Source organism: Carassius auratus, chromosome 15, assembly GCF_003368295.1.
Source record: "Carassius auratus strain Wakin chromosome 15, ASM336829v1, whole genome shotgun sequence".
NCBI lineage: Eukaryota > Metazoa > Chordata > Actinopteri > Cypriniformes > Cyprinidae > Carassius > Carassius auratus.
In genome coordinates, this window is record NC_039257.1 from 25,153,079 (window position 1) to 25,178,254 (window position 25,176).

The 25,176-nt window shown below is 40.3% G+C and overlaps 1 protein-coding gene across 1 annotated transcript; it reads left to right on the top strand.

Annotated features, from left to right (window-relative positions):
• The first annotated feature begins 8,806 nt into the window (after nt 1–8,806).
• Nucleotides 8,807–24,349, top strand: LOC113115459 (protein NipSnap homolog 2). The gene is made up of 10 exons (XM_026283042.1): nt 8,807–8,952; nt 9,791–9,930; nt 10,011–10,056; nt 10,136–10,230; nt 19,086–19,156; nt 19,641–19,781; nt 22,821–22,852; nt 23,323–23,417; nt 23,539–23,622; nt 23,776–24,349. Exons 1-10 carry the CDS (start codon nt 8,876–8,878, stop codon nt 23,838–23,840), a joined length of 846 nt encoding a protein of 281 aa, XP_026138827.1. The 5' UTR covers nt 8,807–8,875; the 3' UTR covers nt 23,841–24,349.
• The last annotated feature ends 827 nt before the right edge of the window (nt 24,350–25,176 follow it).

Below are 25,176 nucleotides of genomic sequence, written 5' to 3' on the forward strand. Positions count from 1 at the left end.
ATGGCTTCTGTGAAATGAGGAATCCCATCAACATCTAGGATTATCAAAAGGTCAATATTTGACAACTGATCTGTTCACTAACCTCAGCAAAGAAAGAGTAGTAAAGCTCTGGGATGATGTGCATTGGTCGACTGATCTCTCACACAGACTGAAAAGCATTAAACACACACATACAAAACAGCCATGAATAAACAAGACTTGACAAGGAACACAGAAACAATAGCGCTTATATGCACAAGGGCAAATAAGGTAAGAAAGACACCGGTAGAGACAATCTAAAGGGAAACAACTGACAATGAAACCACATTTACACTGCAAGTCTGACTGCACAGACCCGATCTTTTGACCATGTCCCGGTTATTGTCCCACCAGTTCACCTTCATTTTGACTTTAGGTTTAGGTTTTTTCATTAGCCATACGGCAGCAGACGGAAGCAATCTTCTCAAGTTCATCTCATGCCATAAACCTTTTGGCTTATTAACTCACATGCTAATCAAATGTACTATGGATTAATTCCAGCAGTTCCTGTTTTGAAAAACTCCAGAATCCCCTGCGGTGAACTAAAGAACTCTGCAGATGCAGTAAAATGATTAGCATATGGGAAACAAATGACTCTTGACTGATTGTGTGATGAATGGCATGACCTGTAAGTGATTATAATGTGATTTGTTAATTTAATAGTGTGATAAATTAATGTGTATGTGTATTTGTCATGCCTCCACCAGGCTCTGCTTATTCTCACTTGCACCTGTAACCATTCACATGCACAACCGAAGACTGCAGATATAACCCCTGCCCCGCCACACAGTCACTGACCGACTACAGACACGACAGACACTGTTCCTCAAACCACCTTCACTCTGCGTTTACAGCATCATCTCAGGAGGTGTTTAAACAACAGAACATTTCATATGCATTTTGCCCATTCATCTACACAACATCAGCCTTTAGGTCCTGAAAGGCAAACTCTTTGAAACAGATTTCAAGTCAAAATGTTTGAAACAATACTGATATCTTCTCTGTGTAAATTACAAAAAAAAGTGAAATTGTGGTACAGTGACATCATGTGTGTATTACATGTTCAGTCAATAGAGAGTTTGCCATCTTCTGGTCAACACTGAGAGGCAGGATTGGTCAGTGTAACCACCAGTTAAGTTTACTTTCCTATTGACTCATCTGTATCTGAGCATTCCTGTCAATAATTATTTTTATTTTTATAAAAAAAAATTGTGCAGTGTGAAACCTTTGTACGGACCTACAGACATGACACAAGAAAATATTGATATTATGCCACAAATTAACAAAAATGACAGAATTAAACATGAATTAATTAAAAAGTAGGGGAAGTTATGGGATAATGATGCTCCAATTATAATTTTTATAATGTAGTTAGAACAGTTACCTAACTAACTATTCTGCATTGACAGGAGTCGACCTGAAAGAGAAAACCCAAGACTAACAGCCAATATAGCGCCTCCTGTGGTAATGCTGAGAACACAACACATGCTTGTTATGAATTGCGTCAACACATTTCTGAATGCAATAATAATGTGTGAAATCACGGCTGCATAGCTAGAGGTGTTTGCATCCCATTCTTGTTTAAATGATCACTGGGGCCCGAGTGTTGCGTGGACTGCTTGAACTTTGCAGACACTGAACATGAAACAATGTTCAGCCCAAGCGGTAAAGTGGGAAACATAAGCTTGCTGTTCTCGTGAGTCACTCGGGACAGGCCAAATCACTCCCAGGCCCGCGCCAGCATGTTTTCGGAGCCTCTGGTGGACCTGTGTGCCCAGCTGTGTGCTGCGGTCGACCCGTGCCAAGCTCTTGATTGAAGCCCGTGGATCTGCGTGCCAAAAATCACAACTGCTGGAATGCCTGCGCTGGAACGGCTCGGCTCGCTCCATTCCTCTCTAAGTGACCATAAAAGGCAGAGAAAGCAGAAAAGAAAGCAGAGCACATGCAGAAGGAAAAGCTTCAAAGTCGTTTCTTATAATCTAAGGTAACGTGAACAAAGGCTTGATGGAGGCTCACTTCCGAACACGTCATGCAAGAGATGTAATACCCCGTTTGTGCCGAAAGGTCACAAAATGCATGAATGCACCTTTATCTGGCATTTTTGTCATGAGGAGGAAGGTGGTTGAGAAGTTTGATGCAGATTCCTTCAAAACCCCTTTGCGCCAGATCAGTTCACTGAGCATCTGTTTTGCCAAGGCAGATATTTTCAGGACAACACGAGTGCAGTTTGACTGGTTAGCGCCTCTGCTGGCAGAGGACAGAAATACACCTGCTGTGTGGAACCAGTATAATTAGTCACATGACTTTTAAAGATCAGATGATTGGTTCAACAACTGTGTTCCTGAGCAAACAAACTCAAATCAAATTAGCAATCAGCCGTGAGTAAACACATATCTGACACAGTAAAAATCACCCACCCCGTTTCTCTTGCACCAAATTACAGCATTTTAGGGATGCTGCTAATTATATCAATTGTATATAAATTATATATATCACATCCTCAATGCAATGCAATTATATTTTGACAATATTCAACTTTTAATATGGTTCACTGGTTTTGAATAATTTGTATTTATTTTTTTCAGCTGTATTCTCAAACATTCGTGGCATCAGCTGTGATGTTTCCTGCCTTGTAAATGCATTAAATCCCATCCAAGATATTTGTTGTGGCTGTTTTTCCTCTTCGGTTGTCGGTCGATCCGTGTGATTGGCTGTTGGCCGCAGACACTTTCAGGTGCATCAGCTCCAGAGTGAATCACAAACTCTGGACCAAACCCTGACCTGATGGAGAACGTCTACAGTCAGTGATGTGTGAACCTGTTGAATCTGATCTAAGCCAGGCTGGAACTGTTTGGTTCTGTCAACTCTGAAAGTCAGGGTTTATTCAACTGGCATTCTGGATCTTGACTAAACGGACTAAAAATCACTAAAACACCAGCTGATTCAAAGACACTGTGAAGATAAGTGATGCTAGTGAAGAAAAAGCCTCATTCCAACATATACAGACACTTGTTTTGATATTTTATTATATATTTTAAGTACAGGTATGGATAAATGTGACTTAACTCTCAAGTAAATCATTCTGTTCACACCTGTTTGTTTGTCTCCACAGCTCTATTTGTATATATCATTTTGCAGCCATTGCACTATTTTGAAACTGCTGTTTTTCATCTATACATCTGCGATGCATGGTCGCATGCGGCTGTGATTCTCAACAGACTGACAAAAGCGCCACCTAGAGGCCCATGCTCTACAACACAACACCTGCTGGACTGCATTCATTCTTCTGATCTGACACTGCATCCAAGTTATTCAACTGATTATTTTTTCTTTTCTAACACTGTACAGCCCATCTTGAGGGCCCTGTATGTGCTGTCAGTTTTCTTAAAAAGTAGATCTACAATTTTTCCAATTCAATTCAAGTTTATTTGTATAGTGCTTTTTATGATACAAATCATTGGAAAGCAACTTAAGCTTCTAGAATATTTAGCAGGAGCTTATCAGTGGTGACTGTCAGTTTATGTGCATATAACAGGAATGTTCCGAAAAATGTATTAAAGTCAAACAGATGATGAACACTATAAACAGCAGTTATTATATAATGAAATCACACTTGTAGCAATATTTGTTAGTTCTGTTGTTGATTCAGGGTCAGCATCATCTGAGTTCCTCTGAGGGTCAGCATCATCTCTTCTCAGGTGTTCTGGATCCAGACTGGAGCTTGTTTAAATCCTAGTTACCACGGGATGAAGATCCAGCAGAAACAGAGAAACAAAATACAGACATCATTAGCATAGCTGCTGATCCAACAAACTAAAATTAATTAGTTTAACCAAAGCTAATTAATAAAAATGCACATTTGGTCAGATGCAACTATACTCACAATTTAAGATACATTATTCAATGCTTGGCGAAAGAGATGTGTTTTTAATCTAGATTTAAACAGAGAGAGTGTGTCTGAACCCCGGACATTATCAGGAAGGCTATTCCAGAGTTTGGGAGCCAAATGTGAGAAAGCTCTACCTCCTTTAGTGGACTTTGCTATCCTAGGAACGACCAAAAGTCCAGTGTTTTGTGACCTTAGGGTGCGTGATGGGTTGTAGCGTGGTAGAAGGCTAGTTAGGTACGCTGGAGCTAAACCATTTAGGGCCTTATAGGTAAGTAATGATAATTTGTAACTGATACAGAACTTAATAGGTAGCCAGTGCAGAGACTGTAAAATTGGGGTAATATGATCATATTTTCTTGACCTGGTAAGGACTCTAGCTGCTGCATTTTGGACGACCTGTAGCTTGTTTATTGACGAAGCAGGACAACCACGCACGTCCTGATTTTGCCAAGTTCGATGTGTTCCTAGGTCAACATATTTTGTTGACCCTGGAACAACATTTTATTCCAAAAATATATTCTTAACCATATCCCTACACCTAAACCTAACCTTAACCATGAGAATTCCCTAAAATCAGAGGAAATGATAGATGAATGACACTGATGTACAAGCACCAAACACTGATTTTAAGCATAAACTTCACAAAATCTATAAACTGGTTCTTCAAATCTGATTGGTTAATCACAATGTTGTCCCAGGAACATGTCTCACTTGGTAAAATCAGGTTAGGCGACAAGCAAGTGCATTACAATAGTCCAGTCTAGAGGTCATGAATGCATGAACTAGCTTTTCTGCATCAGAAACAGATAACATGTTTTGTAGCTTGGCAATGTTTCTAAGATGGAAGAATGCAGTTTTTGTAACATTGGAAATATGATTTTCAAAAGACAAATTGCTGTCTAATATAACACCCAGATTTCTGACTGTAGAGGAAGTAACAGTACATCCGTCTAGTTGCAGATTGTAATCTACAAGATTCTGTGTAGAGTTTTTAGGTCCAATAATTAATATCTCTGTCTTATCCGAATTTATCCTTTAATACTTTACATTTTAACACACTCTGTTAGCTTAGATAATTGAGAAGTTTCATCTGGTCTCGTTGAGATATATAGCTGAGTATCATCAGCATAACAGTGGAAGCTAATTCCGTATTTTCTAATAATATTACCAAGGGGCAACATATATATTGAAAATAGAAGGGGACCTAGGACGGATCCTTGTGGCACTCCATATTTTACTGATGATAAATGAGATGACTCCCATTTAAATAGACAAAGTGGTAGATACAGTGATAAGATTATTTAGCTCTTCCTGTCCTATGGTTGTAAAGCACTGCAGTTTATCTTTGGGTGCGATGGATGAAACTGAAGTATTAGACGCTGTAGAATTTACATTTGTTATTGTATTTCTAATGTTATCTATTTTACCATTCTAGAAGGAAGAAGGGAGCTATATATAAGGATCAAGAATATCATAGAGACTTAGGAATGGACTCAACTCAACTCAACCTAGCGACCACCGAGCAATGCCCTGGCAACCAGTGCTGCAGACTCCCGTCCTCATTCTGACAGACACACCAGCATTTACAGAGAGAACTGGGAAATGGTTGAAATGTTATGTAATCAATTATTAATTTGTTATATCAATGTTTAACACTCTGTTCTGGCGCTAGAGCGCTGATAATGACAGATGTGCTTTGATGTTTTGAAAGAAACTGCGATCAATAGATGTGATTCCAACTTAAATCAACACGAACTCAGATCATTAGAAATGTTTTCACATATGATCCAAATTGTTGAAGCATGTCATGATTAATACTGGCGCCGTAAACGTGTGTTTGCATTTGTAATCTCTGGTTCATTTTGTAATAGTTCTGTTGTTTCTCAGGCCAGTGGTGACAGATCTCAAGCAGATCTCCGTCTTCTGAACAGAGGATGTGTTACTGAGACTGGTGAAGTAACATAAAATAACATATTCCTGGAGCTCTCACAGACTAATTACACTTGTTTACCTCGCTTCAGTCTTTCATTTGTTTTGCATTTGATTTAATAGAGACCAGAAGTGTAGTTATGTAATCTACCTACATATATTACATTTACAGTTATTAAATATATTGTCATATGAAATACAAATATACATGCAGGCTATAAGAAATTGGAACAATTTAATACATATTCATATACAGTCAAATACTGTAAGTGTTCACTTTGTTTTAACTAAAGGTGTTGCATACAAACATGATGAAGCACTGTATGTGTTAAACTAAACAGACATCAGTCAAACGTATAGCAGTTAAAGTTCCTTCCGGCCTGAAGATAAATGCTGGATCCTTTAGGACTCCTGTGGGACAACTGGAAACATATTCAGCATGATTGATTTCCAGATCTCTCAATCGTGGGTCTATTAGTCGCAGTTATCGCTGTGTTCTCGTGATGGTAGATTTGTTTTCCCGTTGGGTACAGAGATGAGCGACTGCTGCAGGAAGTCTTCTCGACCAGACTGATAGGGAACAAGGGACACATTTCAGAGGCAAAGCTTGAAAAACAACGAGCACAACAGCTGAGTATGAGACAGGAACTCACATTTCTTCACAGAAATCTCTGCTATCAGGTATCTCTGACTTCATTATGTTCTAACCAGAGGTGGAAAGAGTACAAAAATATTCTACCCAAGTAAAAAGTACCATTATGTTAATGAAATTTTACTTAAGTACAAGTAAAAGTACCAGTATAAAAATCTGCTCAAGTAAAACTGAAAAAAGTAGCTTGTTTAAAATGTATTTGTTGCATTCTAACAGTGGGAGGGAGGCAACTCCACAGCCCTTCACAGTTTAGATATAACCCTAATTAAACACATCTGATCAAGCTAATCTAATCATTACGCTTATTTGAAAACTACATTGAATGTGTGTTTGTGTTTGATGTATGTGCTGTACATGTGGATGAACTGACAATAAAGCAGACTTTGACTTTGACTCTGCAGGCCCTCGAGGAACTGAGTCTGACACATCTGAGAAATCTTGGAGCTGTAAAATGTGGTGGTGGTAGTGTGATGGTCTTCTTCAGGACCTGGAAGACTTGCTGTGATAAATGGAACCATGAATTCTGATGTGTACCAAAGAATCCTGAAGGAGAATGTCTGGCCAACTGTTCGTGACCTCAAGCTGAAGCAAACTTGGGTTCTGCAGTGGGACAGTGATCCAAAACACACCAGCAAGTTCACCTCTGAATTGCTGAAGAAAAACAAAAAGAAGACTTTGGAGTGGCCTAGTCAAAGTCCTGACCTGAATCCTATTGAGATGCTATGGCATGACCTTAAAAAGGCGGTTCATACTCGAAAACACTCCAATGTGGCTGAATTACAATAATTCTGCATAGATGAGTGGACCAAAATTCCTCCACTGCGCTGTAGCAGACTCATTGAATGTTATCACAAACTCTTGATTGCAGTTGTTGCTGTTAAGGGTCGCCCAACCAGTTATTAGGTTTAGGGGCAAACACTTCTTCACACAGGGCCATGTAGTTTTGGATTTCATTTTCCCTTAATAATAAAAACCTTCATTTAAAAACTGCATGTTGTGTTCACTTGTTATCTTTGACTAATATTTAAATTTGTTTGATGATCTGAAACATTAAACTGTGCCAAACATGCAAAAAAAAAAAAAAAAAAAGAAATCAGGAAGGGGGCCAACACTTTTTCACACCACTTAATATATATAAACAAGGCTCATATCAGATCTTTTGCTAAATGAAGCACTTCATTGAAAAATTTATAATAATTTAACAAAACCAAATTTTGGTATTATATGGCACACACAGGGTTCATACAGTTGGATTCAGTTTGAACCACTTAGACACCACTGGGCACAATCTTAAACACTTTTAACATTTCTATTTTTGATGCAGTTTATATATATATTCTTAAACTACGTGGACATATGGACCAAACAAAACACATGAGACAAGTACTGAAAAAAAAACCTGTTCACCTCATTGTAAAATCTTTCTGTACATCATTGCAATTAGGCTGCATTTTGCATTGAAAATCAGAACATATTCCAAAAACCATATAAAATAGTACATAAACCTTTGTGGAGATGAGTAAGCAACACCTTAGCATCATCTCTTCATATAGCTGGGTATGTCCACTTCATTATCACAGTCAATGTCCTCCCTTGAAATACAGCAAGAGAAGAATATTCTCAAATGGGGAATCCATCCTCACGCAGACTCTGCATCTGTTAGGTCACAGGCCTCCTCCATTGCTTGAATGAGGGGTATAACATGGGGTCAGAGGTCATAAACCTTCCACTGCATACAGAAGGGGAAGAGGTAAGGAAGAATGGGACCCTTAGTCTGTCCACTGTTTAGTCTGTGCGTCAAAGCGTATGTGGTTGGTGTAGTAAGGACCTATTTTGGCATGAGGACCCTATTCTGCATTATTGCAGCATATACTGTGATGTTATCACCACGCTGACCTGGGACATCCAAAAGAGTTCTCCAGCTAAAGATGTTCCTCCCTTTTCCTCTTCCTGCACCATGTCTTTAATTTCTGTTGAATACAAAATTCACCTGTTATCTTTTTATAGTGCTCACACCTTGATTGTTTGAAGTGTGTGGACACCTGATAGCCGTGTTTGATCAATAGGTTCATATGTGTAGTATTTTGGAAAGCAGTGGCTTGATATGGCAAAGAAGTGACATTATGTTTGATTGCTGTGTCTAATGTAGAGAAGTGTGTGTAGTGTTTTGCAGAAAGTGTGAGGATGAGAATGTGCTTATAGTTTTGCAGATTTAGGCTGAGGTTGAGTTAAGGTTTCACTATCTGTATGTTATGTTTAATGTTAGTGTGTAAGCAATGATATTACACTGCAGTGGTGTGTAGCGCCCCCAGCGGCAGCGCCGGAGAACTGCAGCATTTAACTCTTTCCTCGCCTGCTGCTTTTGTTGTGTGTCCTATCGGTGGAAGATGGCGACCAGAGTCCTTCAGAGCTCCTGCTCAGGCCTTTATCAGGCGAAACACGGACACTTTACCGCTGTTATCAGGTTTGATCTCGATTACGTGTTATAAATGTGGGAGCTTTGTGCTTTAGCGAAACACGAGCTGCATGAGAGTCTCTAATGTTACACACACTATCGCATTAGATAAAGACGAGACTACTAGTATTACTGCGAGCAGATGTGTAACTTACAGACACTTTATCAGTGTGTTAATCGTAAAGTTTGCGCTGTTCATGTTTGCTGCGGGAGTCAAAGGCGCTCGCACGCGCTGCTCAAGGTCATAACCCATAACTCTCATAACTCATAACTCAGGTTATGCTGAAGACAGTGTTTTAGCTTCCAGCCACTGGTTAATAAATGGCTGTAATAGTTATCAATGTGACTGATAAGTGATGCATGCAGAATATCAGAAACACACAGTCTCAGTTTATACTGTACTGAGAGTGTGTTTCTGTTTGCTCTTATCACGTGACCCTGAACCAGTCATAAGAGAAGATATCACGTGACAGCTGAATAAATCATCTCTCCATTAATGTGTGGTTTGTTCGGAGGACAGTATTTGTCTGAGATATCCCTGTGCTGCTGATGACTGCTTCTGTGCTGCAGGGACACACACTCTCACACACACACACACACACACACACACACGCACACTTATACACCTGTGCTGCTGATGACTGCTTCTGTGCTGCAGGGACACACTCACACACACACACACACACACACACACACATATACATACACCTGTGCTGATGACTGCTTCTGTACTGCAGGGACACACACACACACACACACACACACACACATACACACCTGTGCTGATGACTGCTTCTGTGCTGCAGGGACTCGTGTGTGTAGTGAATCAGAGCTGGTTGTGTTTCAGGGGTCTGTCGGCGTCTAATAACCGGAGCCGAGAGGACAGCTGGTTCAAATCACTGTTTGTGCGGAAGGTGGACCCCAGAAAAGACGCTCACTCCCATCTGCTAGCCAAGAAAGAGGACAACAACTTGTATAAAATCCAGTGTAGGTTCTGCCCTCTGCTGAGTGCGTCTCGGTGCTTGTGCCGTGTGTTCATTAGCTCTGTTTTATTGCTTGTGTTGTAGTTCACAACGTGAAGCCCGAGTGTCTGGATGCCTATAACACACTCTGGTAAGCCGTTGTCCTCGTGTTAATGACATGAAGCCACCTGGAGCGTGATCCGAGGCTCAGAGTTGTGTTGTGTCTGCAGTGCCGAGGTGCTGCCGTCCATCCACAGAGACAGCAGGTATCCGTGTGAGCTGGTGGGCACCTGGAACACCTGGTACGGGGAGCAGGACCAAGCTGGTAGGACGGCCTCCCAAACCACTAGACTTTCATAAGAGCTGAAATAGATCTTTAATAGACTCTGTGTGAAAGTAACATCACCATCTTTCTGAAATCATCTTAACCCAATCCCAGGTGAACATTGTCATTTGAGCCCCTCTACAGAGCAGAGCAGTAAACACACATCCCTGACCTCTTATATTTGACTTTCTTCAAGAAAAAAAGGAAATCAACAGTTTTAGTGAGGGACGTTTCTGAAATGTGCAGAGAATTACCTTCTATATGTACACACACAAACACACACACACACACACACACACACACACACACAGTAACATTAGTGTTGAAGACTTAAGGAAGTATACTAACACAAGTTAAAAGTGGATTTGAACATTAGGACTCAGTTCATCTGGTGTTTGTTGTGCTCAGAGCAATCCTTTGCATGTTTCATGGTCATTATGACAGAATAAAGGTCAGTATTTTCTGATGTGTCTGGAGTTCACTTTCAAGGGAACTTCGAACTGCGTCCTCTAGGGGGCGCTATGGGGAACACCTCGCCGTGACCCTTTTTGAAGCATACATTGAAAAAACACCAACTTGTTGGCCGGCGACAGCCTCTGACGTCACTACCGGCACGACTATAAACCGGCACCGGGAGAACACGTCATTCTCTTCTTCGTCTTCACTGACTGTTCTGTTGGGTTTTTACTCAGGAAAAGCAGGAGTTATTTGAGGATGGTGAAGAAGCTGAGGCTGAACCTTCTCAATTCTCCTGCCCTGCGTATGTAGAGCTGTTGGAGGTTATGGATCGTGCCACGGCAAAGTTGGACTTGCCATGAAAGTGCGCTAACAAGGAGACGCCGTGAGGCCGCCTCGACGCGCGTTATCTTTCTGACCATAGCCCTCCAGCTCAGGTGAGCCTTCCATTTCTGCCTGATATCCATACAGAGATCGAAAAGAAATGAAGGAGTCAGTTTTCTTCTCACGTCCATCGGTTTCAGCATAAGAGTTGTGCCGACATTGAGGCGATGCACGAAATGAGAGGCTATGAGAGGATGCCCCCTGTAGAAAGAGCTTTTTCTCTGTGGGGGAGACATTAGGGCTGTGCAATTAATCGAAAAAAAAACGATTCGATTATTAGGACTTGAGCAGCGCCCCTGATGCTCAGAGACAGAACAGAACACGGATATGTAAAGTCATCTTTTAGCTCAAGGTGCACGCCTAAAATCTCCAATACACGCAAAAATGTGTCAAAATGCTGCGCTTGGTGATTATTCATGTATACATTCGTTGTTCATGTAATAAATGAATGTAAAGAGTTGAGAATGAAAATACACGTGTAACAGTAATTTAGATCCGTGCGGCTCTTAATGTGACAGTAGACTATATTTTATTTTACATTTGATTATTCATTTTTGCAGTAGGTTGTACCACGCTACACTAGGGCTGGGCGATATATCTAATGATATGATCATGCGCACCTAGTCAGTAAATCCGGTTCCGTCATTACCACTAAATCGCCATCACCTGCTTTTAAAAGGAGAGGCATTTAATAGACAGAGCCGTAGATCACTGACAAGCTACACAATATCACGTTCATTATTGAAGGCGATTCATCTTGGATAATGAATGCTCTGTGTACTTTCTCAAAACAACATGGTGGGGAGTGTGCTTGTGAACACTTTGTACACTTTCTAAAATCCACGTAAGTGGTAAGTGTGTACGCAAGACTCTGCACACTTTCTGAAATCCTGTACGATAAGGGTTACGCCCTCAGCTTCATTCCCTTTCTTGAGATGATTAGACCTTGCTTCCTTGGGCTCCATTCAGCCAGTGTGTATTTATTTATATTTCAATTAATTATTGCACAAATCATACATAACTTCATTCATTCATTACGTACATGAACGAACAGGACAGGAAGAAGAAAATCTTATGGTACCTGTCGCTTATTTGTGCACATCAAAAAAAAAACAAAAACAATAAAAAACAGCTACTTTATAAATGGATCAACGTATGGATCAAGTTTTTTCAGTAATACCTATCTTTACACTTAATTATCCTAGTTTTAAGCGTATTAGTCATCATTGTTCTTATAACATTCCTGTATTTTTTTCTTATACAAATTCTTAAATTTACAAACACTTTTGCAGCACTTCAGTTCACAGTCCAAGGTGTTCCATAGTTTAACTCCGTACATAGACAAACACATCTGTTTTTGTGTAGTACGTGCAAAAAGAGTTTTAAAATAATATTGCCTTCTATGGCCATCTTCCTTTGATACAAAAGTAAATACATTTTGTAAGACCATAGGCAAAACTCTCTGCTTAGCTTTCCACATAAAAATCAAAATCTTCAAGTCAACCAAATCTTTGAATTTTAGAAGTCCAGAATTTACAAATAAACTATTTGTGTTTTCTCTCTAGCCTGTCTTGATAATCCTTAATGCTTTCTTCTGTAACAAAAACAGAGATCTTGTGTTAGTAGAGTATGTATTACCCCAGACTTCTGTGCAGTATCCAGAATATGGGAGTATTAGTGAAATGTACAACATAAGCAATGAAAAACACCAAAACATCTTTAACCTGATACAAGACCCCAATACTTTTACAAACTTTATTCTTAATATAAACTATGTGATCTTTCCAATTCAATTTATCATTCAAAATAACACCTAAGAATTTTATCTCGTTAACTCTTTAAATTTCATTTCCTTCAATTGCTATTCTTAAATTTTCATTGTTTTTACAATAACCAAAAATCATGTATTTAGTTTTCTCCCAATTTAAACATGATTTATTTTGTCAAACCACTTCTTAACTTTTCCCATTTCTGAATTTATATTTTCTGTTATTTCTGACAAATTATTTCTAGAATAAAAAAAAAGTTGGTATCATCGGCAAACATCAAAAAATTTCATTAAAGAACAAAATAAATAGTAATGGGCCTAAAACGGATCCTTGTGGAACTCCAGATATTATATCTTTTAAATCAGATCTTTGACCATTAATTTGAACAAACTGCTGTCGATTGTTAAGATAACTGTTGAGCCATTGATGAGCTGGACCCCTAATGCCATAGTTGTATGATTTTGACAATAGCAAACTGTGATTTATAGTGTCAAATCCTTTGCTTAAGACCCCCACTGTGTGTTGCTTATTCTCAGTTTCAAATGTTATTTTTTCTATGAGTTCAATTAATGCCAAAGCTTTTGCTCTAAAGCCATATTGTTTTTCAGTAATTAATTTATGTTTTTCTAAAAAAATATTTAGTTTTTGAGCAAACCACTTTTCAATGGTTTTTGAAAACTGAGAGAGCAATGATACTGGTTTGTAGTTGTTAAAATGATGTACATCTCCATTTTTGAAAAGTGGAACGACTTTAGCGACCTTCATCTTCTCAGGAAAGACACCCGAATGTATAGACAAATTAAAAATAAAAGATTAATAATACAGTCAATGGTCCTTTTTACAATGGCCATGTCAAGTCCATCATTATCATGGAATTTCATTTTCCTGAACCTCACCCAGGAACATGGACTGCATTCTACTTTTCATTCCACAAGTAACATTTTGACTTTGGTTAGATATATCAATTGATTTGGCAATATTTTCCCCAATATTGATATAAAATGAGTTAAATTCATTGGCGACATCTATGCTATTGTTCATAACAGTTTCATTGTACACAAAATATTCAGGTAACTTAATATGTTGTGAGTTTGGTTTTATTATATTAATATATTCCATGTTATTTTCATATTTCCTTTATTATCTTTCAATCGTTTATTATAATAGTCCCTTTTAGTTTCTCTTAAAATTGTCGTCAATTTATTTTTGTATGCTTTGTGTTTGGCCTCACAATTAGATGTCCTATTTTTTACAAAGTCTTTATACAATCTATTTTTCTTTTCACATGCTTTAATCCTAATGTCATCCAGGGTTTATCACTTTTAGGGGTTTTCTTTGACAGCTTAAGTGGGCAGTATTTATCATAGCTAGATATATATATATGTTTAAGAAGGTTTCATATGCTGCATTCACATCATTCACATAGACAACTGACCAGTTCTGTTGTGAAAGCACACTCCTAAAGTCATTTATTGTTTTCTCGGTTCTCACTCTAAAATATGATGTATGATGTGAACTCTTGTATATCTCAGGTTGCATGTCATATATGGTAAAAACAGGCAAATGATCGCTTAAGTCATTTCTCAATAATCCACTCTGAACAATTTTTTTAACATCATTTGTGACGATATTATCAATTAATGTGGCACACGAGCTAGTGATTCTGCTAGGCTGCGTAATTACAGAAAAAAAGATCTTGTATACAATGCTTCTAAGAAATCTTAAGTAAACTTACATTTAGATTAAGAAAGTCAATATTGAAATCACCACTTATAAAAAATGTTTTATGGTTATTCTGTGTATCAAGTAATTGTTCAAATTTGTCCTGAAAAACATCAATTTTGGATCCTTGAGCTCTGTAAATGCAAGCAGCGATCACATTCCTGTTTTTTTCCAAATATCGATTTCAACAGCTACACATTTAAAAATTCCTTCGATTGCAATAGACATTTTTTCAACAAGTTTGCATTTCAAATGACTATCAACATACAACGCCACACCTCCTCCTCTTTTTTCTGATCTTTTTTCGGATTTTCATCGCTAATCCATGTTTCAGAAAGTGCTATTATTTTAAATCGACTTGTAAATGTAGTGATATAATCCTTCAATTTGTTGAAATTTGCAATTAAGACTTCTGATGTTGAAATGAACAAGCGACAGACTGTCCCTTGAATTAATGTTTAAATTAAATTCATAATCAGTATAATATTTAGAGGTGTCACATCTTTCATTCAACACATGGCTATCAGGGTCCAAGTCCTTACCAAAATCGTGCATGCTTTGCTCTCTAGTATCAAATCTTGTCAGTATTATACCTATCTAATTTTAAATAATAACAACTAAAATTTCCATAAATTCAAAGATGTTTCCCAAAGACAGGTAGTAAGTAGTTCACTCTCCCAAGAATTTTATCAAAGTAACAGACATTGTGACAAACCAAAAAACAAACCAAAAAAACAAACAACAACAACGAAAAAGAAAGTCATCAAATGTTCACAAGCTCAAGAGAAAAAAAGTCAAACAAAATTGCCTCGTAACAGCCTTACCAAGTCACTGCGCTGGAGTTTAATCCTCAATAGTTGAAATGAAAAGCTCAGCCTTACTTGCGTCTTGAAATAAATGCCTGACATTACCTTTGGTGAATTGTATTGTTGCGGGGTACAGAAGGAAAGCCTGAAACCCCTTTGTACGGGCTTCATACATCACCTTGTAGCATAATTTACGACACTGCAAAGTGGCCTCGCTGTACTCCGCGGCAAACTGAAGTTGAATATTAGCCACTTCTGAACGATTTTTCCTGGATTCTTTGAGGATACGATCCCTGTCAGTGTACCGGAGACATCTAACGATCAGCGACCGTGGTCTCCGCTGCTCACTCCCAGTGCCTCGCTCGGGCAGGCGTCCAAGCCGGTGACATCGTGTCAGCTCCGGGCAGGTGTCAACGATAGCAGGGAACCACTTGGGAAGTTGTTCTCGAAGGTAATCCAGAGCATTTGTCTCCTTCTTTTAGATTAAATATAAGCAAATTGTCTCTCTGTGCGCGATCCTCCATTTCTGTGAGTTTTGCTTGATATTTGTGCATTGTTTCCACACACTGTGAGACAGTCTGTTCAGCCTCACTCACACGCTCTTTTAACTGAGTTGTATCTGAGCGTATTATCCGTATTTCCTCCATGTGCTTGGATAAAGTTGAATGCATACTGTCAATGCATTTCTCAAGCCTGTTGATGCGTGATTCGGCTTTCACGTCAGCCTCTTTGAAATATTTGCCCATTAAGTCATCAATGGCCTGAGTCAAAGCCGCATTGTTTTCACCCAGCTGCTTGTTTACTTCAGTCAAAATGTGTTGTTTGGCTGCAAACGACTGTCTTGTTTCTCGCATTGACAAGACACAGGTTTAAGCTGAAATTGTCCTTCTTTACAACAGTCTTGTCACACGTACCAAGGTTTATTTGAGCGTTATTGGGAGAGTGTTGCACTGAGTCTCAGCAGGCAGCCGCCATTAAATAAGTGAGCCTAGCGCCAGTTTCTCTATACTTCAAGCATCGCTTCCCCTCAATATGAGGGGCTATTTGGGCTGTTCTCGTGGTAGTTTAGCAGTGCTCACTTTTGCTAAGAAGGATTTCCTATGAGTACGCTACTCTCTTTCTTAATTTGAAGTTATCCTCTTAGGTGAAACTGAGTTCCCCGTTTTTTCCCCAGAGCACTCCAGCATTATTTCCACTGATCAAGTAGATGTCTGTCAATCATTAATGTTTTGACTGTTTTGATTGTCTATCAATCATTACTGTTACTCTGATAGAGCAACCATCTATGAGCTTCTCTATCAGAGTGCCATGAGAGCCCCTCCTTAGAACAGTATTTGAGAATCCATGCAATGGTAAGTGTGCACGTGAAGTCTTTGCACACTTTCTGTAATCCACACTGTGGTAAGTTCGCACGCTAGTATTCTGCATTCTTTCTAAAATCCTATATGGTGAGTGCTTTGCGCGGTTGCTTCATGTCCTTTCTTGAGTTGGTAAAAGCCCCGTTCATCTTGGGCGCCACTCCACCTATGTATTCTCTGATACCTATCTAAACGGTGTTGCTACTAGAGAACTGTTGAGACAGCTCTTTCAGCAAGCTTATGCGTAAGCTAGCGGTAGCCCCTGTGTGACAGGCAAGACTTAGTATAAAACCAGAATCAGAAAGAGCTTTATTGCCAAGTATGCTTACGCATACAAGGAATTTGTTTTAGTGACATAAGCTTCCAGTACACAGAGACAACAACAACACAGACAATTGTGCTATAAATGATAATGGAATAGGATTGAGTGAGATGCAGGAATGTTCTAGGATGGAGGGTTAACAAATAAATATTAGGATATTGCACGTTTATAAGCATAATTAGGGAACATTTAACTGTTCATGAGGTAGATTGCCTGGTGGAAGAAACTGTTCTTGTGCCTGACTGTTCTGGTATTTGCGGCTCTGAGGTGCCGGCCAGATGGCAAAAGTTCAAAGATGGGGTGACTTGGATGTGAGGGATCCAGAGTGATTTTCTGAGCCCTCACTCTGGATGTATACAGTTCTTGAAGGGTGGGCAGGGGAGCACCAATAATCCTTTCAGCAGTCCGAACAGTTTTCTGTAGTCTTCTGAACCAGACAGTTATAGAAGTACACAGTACAGACTCAATGACGGCTGAGTAGAACTGTTTCAGCAGCTCCTGTGGCAGGTTAAACTTCTTCAGCTGGCGAAGGAAATACAACCTTTGTTGGGCCTTTTTTACAATGGAGTCAATGTGAATGTCCCACTTCAGGTCCTGAGAGATGGTGGTTCCCAGGAATCTGAATGACTCCACTGCAGTCACAGTGCTGTTCATGATGGTGAGTGGGGAAAGTGCAGGGGGGTTTCTCCTAAAGTCCACGATCATCTCCACTGTTTTGAGTGTGTTCAGCTCCAGGTTGTTAAGACTGCACCAGACAGCCAGCTGCTCAACCTCTTTTCTGTAAGCAGACTCATCACCATCCTGGATGAGGCCGATGACTGTAGTGTCGTCTGCAAACTTTAGGAGCTTGACAGAGGGGTCTTTAGAGGTGCAGTCGTTGGTGTACAGGGAGAAGAGCAGAGGGGAGAGAACACATCCCTGAGGGGCACCAGTGTTGGTGGAGCAGCTGTTTGATGTGAATTTCCCCAGTCTCACTAGCTGTTGCCTATCTGTCAGAAAGCTGGTGATCCACCGACAGATAGAGCTAGGAACAGAGAGCTGGGTCAGTTTGGTCTGGAGGGTTGTTGGGATGATGGTGTTGAAAGCCGAACTAAAGTCCACAAACAGGATCCTCACATAAGTCCCTGTTTTGTCCAGATGTTGCAGGATGAAGTGCAATCCCATGTTGATTGCATCATCCACGGACCTGTTTGCTCGGTAAGCAAACTGCAGGGGGTCCAGTAATGGTCCAGTGATGTCCTTCAGATAAGCCAGAACCAGTTTTTCAAACGACTTCATGACGACAGACGTTAGAGCCACAGGTCTGTAGTCGTTAAGTTCTGCTATCTTGGGTTTCTTTGGGATGGGGATGATGGTGGAGCGTTTGAAGTAGGAAGGCACTTCACACAACTCCAGGGATCTGTTGAAAATGCTAGATTCTTAGCCATATCCCTTTAAAGGAATCTTTCCTGATTCCAAGCCTTCAGCTCTACCCCGGGCCGAGGCCCTTACAATTAAGTTGGGTATGTAGCTTAGGGCTTTGGCTGTAAGGGGTGTAACAGACAGCCGTCTAACGTCCCAGGGGCAACTCCCATGGAAATGTTAGAGTTGGTACTTAGTGCTCGCCATGATTCTGGCCTGCACTCGCCTCAGCATGGCAGCGTGGGTATACTGTTCCCCATAGCGACCACTAGAGACCACTGCCATGCTTCGGACGCAAGCTTCAGTGAATGACGTGTTCTCCCGGTGCCTGTTTATAGTCGAGCCAGTAGTGACGTCGGAGGCTGTCGCCGGCCCACAAGTTGGTGTTTTTTCAATGTATGCTTCAGACACGAGTCATGAAGAGGTGTTCCCCATAGCGCCCCCTAGAGGACGCAGTGTCTCGTTCCATAGTCAGGGAACTCTGGTTACATTCGTAACCTGAAATGTTCTGTCAGTCCTGGACACCTCTGACTGTATATGAATGAGATGTTTGTTTGTGTTTGATACGAGAGTGTGTTGAGCTGAGTGTGTGTGTGTGTGTACACACTGTAACACATGCCTCTGGTTCACTACATAGTGCACTTGTGGAGGTACAGAGGAGGATATCCGGCTCTGACTGAAGTCATGAACAAACTAAAGAGTAACAAGGTAAAACACTGCAGAATCAGACATTATGGGGTTATGTTATGAATATACACCAACAATTTCAGTACGTTCATACTTACTGTAGTCTGCATGTGAGTGTAACATCTCGTAACATTGTGGCATGATACATGCTGAAAGCAGAATATGTTAGTGTATTAATCAGCATTCACAGTGTGATTTAATGAGGAATATCAGCCTGCAGCCAGTAATTAATGAGCAGCGTTCAGAAGGTTACTCTGGAAATCTAACAGGTTACAGATTTCAGGTTTTTCTACTTAAAGTGATAGTTCACCCAAAAATAAAAGCAACTCATACATATTCGAAACAACGTGAGGCTGAGTAAATGATGACAGAATTGTATTTTTATGTTAACTATCTCTTTAAGTAGAGTCTCTTTCTGTAAGCTGTTAGATTCCAGAGTGACCTTCTGAACGCTGCCCTGAGCTGAGGGTCAGTGGAGAGTGATGACGTCTGTGTTGTCTCGCAGGACTTCCTGGAGTACAGGAAGGAGAGGGGGAAGATGCTGCTGTCCCGCAGGAACCAGCTGCTGCTGGAGTTCAGCTTCTGGAACGAGCCGGTGCCCAGAGACGGACCCAACATCTACGAGCTGCGCTCCTACCAGCTGAGAGTGAGTGTGTGTGTGTGTGTGTGTGTGAGAGCTCCTACCAGCTGAGAGTGAGTGTGTGTGTGTGTGAGTGCGTGTGTGTCTGCGCTCCTACCAGCTGAGAGTGTGTGTGTGTGTGTGTGTGTGTGTGTGTGTGTGTGTGTGAGAGCTCCTACCAGCTGAGAGTGAGTGTGTGTGTGTGTGTGTGTGTGTGTGTGTGTGTGTGTGTGTGTGTGTGTGAGTGTGTGTGTGTGTCTGCGCTCCTACCAGCTGAGAGTGAGTGTGTGTGTGTGTGTGTGTGAGTGTGGGTTTGTGTGTGTGTGTGTCTGCGCTCCTACCAGCTGAGAGTGTGTGTGTGTGTGTGTGTGTGTGTGTCTGCGCTCCTACCAGCTGAGAGTGAGTGTCTGTGTGTGTGTTTGATCCTACCAGCTGAGAGTGTGTGTTTGTGTGTGTGTGTGTGTGTGTGTGTGTGTGCAGGGTTCCCACCCTTCTTGAAAGTACTTGAATTTCAGACATATGGATTCAAGGCCTGGAAAGTACTTGAAAACCAACATAGGTCCTTGAAAGTGCTTAAAAATAAAAATAATTTATTTGAAAGTTTTGTTTATGCTGCTATTTTTTAAATTGTCCGATATGTGCTTCTGTCAAAAACAGAACTAAACACGGGAGGTTATCTGTTTGATCTCTGACGCGATCGCGCACATAACCTAGACCGCAAAGTTGATTCTGTGCTTGCTTGATCTAATATTTAGTTTTTTTTAAATGTTGTAAATTTAAGTAGCAAATGAGAATAGCTAAAAAAAATCAATGCACATATTTTGAGACAAAGATCTTCTTTGTGATTTTCAGTTTTGTTTATGATAATTAAAGCAATGGTTTTTAAATAACGAAAGAATATGTAAATGTATGATATTTGGGGTAAAAAGCGCCCCCGCTGTAGCGACTAAAGGCGCCATGATTAACATGAAGATTAATAGACTGATGACTTTTCCATTTGTTGACATGAGATGTTAGATTCAGTTGCTAAAACCATATTATGTTGGGTGTCCTTGGAGATAATCACCATGTTTAGAATGAAACCATCATGTTTAAAAACATGATATTAATAATGTTTACGCTCTGCCCGATTCACATGGATGATATCTATAGCGCGTGGGTGTGGTCGTATTAGAGTTAGTGAAGGGAGACGTTAAAGACTGCAGATCGCGTTGGTTTCATATGGATTACTTTATTACTTAATATTTGTTGTCGATAAGACTTGCTTAGTTTTAAAAAAGACATGTCAAGATTTCTATAGAAATATGTCTCATGTTTCTTTGTGGAGTATTTGTTGAGTTTCAGTTCATTTTAATGACGCATTTCTAAATGAAGATCACGCAAGACCAAGGCTGCAGACAGCACACTCTGTTTTCTTTATTTTATAAATGCACAAAGTTTTCTTATTATGTGTGTATATAAATAAAAGTAGACCCTTTACAGATTCGATTGATGTATTGCTCTTACCTGTATGATCAAAACTGAAATTGCAATTTAAGTTCTTTTCGGCGATATGCCACAGAACGCTTATATGCATAGACTGAACAAGAATAATTTTTATTTTTCAGAATGTGCAGAAAATAGTAGAAACTCTGCTAAAGTGATTGTTTTGAACAAGTATTAATTTAAACATTATTAAAAAAAAATTTAGCTTAAAGGGTTAGTTCACCCAGAAATTAAAATTGTTTGGGACATTTACATTTAGCTGATGCTTTTATCCAAAGCTATATTTACAATTGCTATATATGTCAGAGGTCGCACGCCTCTGGAGCAACTAGGGGTTAAGTGTCTTGCTCAGGGACACATTGGTGTCTCACAGTGGATTCGAACCCAAGTCTCTCACACCAGAGGCATGTGTCTTATCCACTGCACCATCAACACCCCATTATGTCATTAATAACTCACCCTCATGTTGTTCCAAACCCGTGAAACCTCCGTTCATCTTTGAGACACAGTTTAAGATCTTTTAGATGTAGTCCGAGAGCTCTCAGTCCCTCCATTGAAGCTGTGTGTACGGTCTACTGTCCATGTCCAGAAAGAGAAGAAAAACATCATCAAAGTAGTCCATGTGACATCAGAGCGTCCGTTAGAATTTGTTGAAGCATCGAAAATACATTTTGGTCCAAAAATAGCGAAAACTATGACTTTATTCAGCATTGTCTTCTCTTCCGTGTTTGTTGTGAGAGAGAGTTCAAAACACAGCAGTTTAGTGATATCCGGTTCATGAACGAATCATTCGATTGAATCGGTTCTTCTTGAACCAGTTCACCAAATCGAACTCAATCGTTTGAAATGGGGGGGGGGGGTTACCCTAAACGCGAGATTTGTGTCCTGCGGGAACCCAATCCCAAAGTCTAGTGCATTAACCTATGGAGAAGCAGTTATAATTAGCCTATCAGCCTCAATGCCAGGAAAGTGCAAATTCAATGGGATTTACAATAAAAAAGACATGTACCCCCACTTTATATCACAGAAATTTGTGTGTGCTCCTACCAGCTGAGAGTGAGTGTGTGTGTGTGTGTGTGTGTGTGTGCTCCTACCAGCTGAGAGTGAGAGTGTGTGTGTGTGTGTGTGTGTGCTCCTACCAGCTGAGAGTGAGTGTGTGTGTGTGTGTGTGTGTGTGTGCTCCTACCAGCTGAGAGTGAGTGTGTGTGTGTGTGTGTGTGTGTGCGCTCCTACCAGCTGAGAGTGAGTATGTGTGTGTGTGTGTGTGTGTGTGTGTGTGTGCTCCTACCAGCTGAGAGTGAGAGTGTGTGTGTGTGTGTGTGTGTGCTCCTACCAGCTGAGAGTGAGTGTGTGTGTGTGTGTGTGTGTGTGTGCTCCTACCAGCTGAGAGTGAGTGTGTGTGTGTGTGTGTGTGTTTGTGTGCTCCTACCAGCTGAGAGTGAGTGTGTGTGTGTGTGAGAGAGCTCCTACCAGCTGAGAGTGAGGGTGTGTGTGTGTGTGTTCATTACAGAAGTGTTGGTGTGTGTGTTCTGCAGCTGGGAGCTGGATTCAGGTTAACAGTTGTTGTTTGTCTTGTTTCAGCCCGGGACTATGATTGAATGGGGCAACTACTGGTAAGAGTGCAAACCACACATCACATCACACAGCTGAATAAACACATCACACAGCTGAGATCAAGTGTGTCACATGAATACACTGCTGTTTACAGGCTTGTTATTAAATACAAAAGAACATGCTAATGTGCTCAAGTGTTGAGTCTGTAGATCCTGATGGGAAATTCCTGAGATGATTTCAGAAGTCATCATGATGTGGTCATGTTTGGTCAGACCGCTGCTGCTGAGAGTTAAATGTAGTTTTACCACTTGGTAAATCATCTACATATTTATTCTTCATCAACAGTACACAAACGGTTTACAAACTAAATGTGACTCATCTGTGACTTCACTGTTGCAGTAGCTCAGTGCTAGTGAGAGGAAGAGCCTCAGAACGCCTGAATACAAGTCACTTTAGACAGGATCATGTGACTCCTGATAGAAATGGGGATTGTTCATGGTTGAGAAGTGTGTGATGTTCTGTTCCTCAGGGCGAGAGCCATCAGTTACCGGCAGCACAATCACGAGGCGGTCGGAGGCTTCTTCTCTCAGATAGGAGACCTCTACATGGTGCATCATCTGTGGGGTGAGAATAAACACACGTGCGGTTACAGAGCGTAATAAACCGACTAGAACAGAGTCCTGGTGCAGACAGTATCAGGTCGGTCTCTTCTCCTCTGATGTACGGTGGTGTCCATGTGTTTCAGCGTACAAGGACCTTCAGTCCCGAGAGGACACGAGGAACGCCGCCTGGCAGCACGAGGGCTGGGATGAAGTGGTCTATTACACCGGTAAACACTCGCTGAAGTGACCCGTGTCTAATACAGTTCACCTCGGACCCTTTCCTCAAGTCTCTCTCTGCTAGTGTGTCATTTCTGTTCAGAGTCTGCTCTTTAAACCCTCGTTCACTATGTCACTGAGTCAGTGTTGTGTGTTGTGTGCAGTGCCGCTCATCCAGCACATGGAGTCCAGGATCATGATCCCTCTCGAAGCGTCTCCTCTCCAGTGAAGCGTCCGGCGCGTCCCCGTGACCTCCTGACCCCAGAACTGCCCCCGCGGTGTCAGGACTCAGTCTGTGTGTTGCTAGCCTGTTCAATAAAGTGTTCTTGGGATATGTAAAGGATATAAGAGAGTGCATTGAATTAGCACAAGTGTAGAGTATGAACTTATTTCAGTTTGGTCATATTTCCAAACACACATCATATGAATGCTTTAAAGCAGAGGTATACACACTCGTTTACTCGAGGGCTGCAGTCTGTTCATGTGTTTACTGCATATATTTATAAACCCCACACTGCAGAATCCATCCGTTCATATTCAGATCAAACTGGAGCTGGACGAGCCTCGCCGGGGACGGGTTGTGCTAAATTACCTTCTTTTTTTTTATAGTTCTTCTTTAGTTGTTGTATTTGTATTCTGTTTCTACATAGACATGCTTTTTACCTGGCTTGAGAGGTTTCTGTCTCTCACAGACTGAACTAGTGATCACTGCTGTAATAAATCATCATTCTGACTCCGCTCATGTTCACATTACTGCACCTGATGGACACACACACACACACACACACACACACACTCTACAGATCATAACCTCAGTCGTTCAGGTTTAATATACATGCTGTCAGCCTCAGTGTCAAGTATTCTTCATTACACATCTGGATCTGATTTTATTTCACAAATTAACTTTGCACGTTTTTTGCCTTTTTTTCTGCAGTCCAGAAAAGTAAAATAGCCTAAATTTGTCAAGAGATTTCGCTCATATAATTGTGTATGTGACTAATAAAAATCTTGAATCATTTTAAAGATATTATCAAGAATTATTTTATTGCAATCTGCAGTCTAACAAAAGTTAAAATAAGTCCAATTCTTTCTTTCTTTTTCTTAACTGAAGAATATTAAAATCTACTGCATATTAAACTATTCTTTGTAACGTTGTTGTAGGGAAATATATAAAAATGACAAAAAAGACAAACATATGACAAGAAATACAATTATTTTATATAGTTTAGTTAGATTGAAGAAAACAGTAAAAAACAGTTTTTAATCCGAACCAATGCATTTTTAATCCCTTTCTCACACACATGAGATGACTAAACGTTTCAAAATATGTTTAAGGAAATTAAATATAGGTGCCTGAAATGCTCAAGCAATAATATAAAAAAAAGAAAACAGAAAAGAAGACATTGCTGTGGGATTTATTAGCAACACTGACATCGAACATATCTATATTTTCTTCTGCAGCATCATATACACACACACACACACCCGGTCAAGAGTATGGCATCAGTAAGACTTGCAATGTTTGTTAAAGAAGTGTCTTCTGCTCTGCTCATCAGTGCTACATT

Excerpts from the sequence above, each read along its gene's own strand:
- LOC113115459 (XM_026283042.1), top strand. The coding sequence starts at position 8,876 with ATGGCGACCAGAGTCCTTCAGAGCTCCTGCTCAGGCCTTTATCAGGCG. Across the intron at positions 10,057-10,135 it reads GATGCCTATAACACACTCTG|TGCCGAGGTGCTGCCGTCCA; the intron begins GTAAGCCGTTGT and ends TTGTGTCTGCAG. Across the intron at positions 23,418-23,538 it reads CATGGTGCATCATCTGTGGG|CGTACAAGGACCTTCAGTCC; the intron begins GTGAGAATAAAC and ends CATGTGTTTCAG.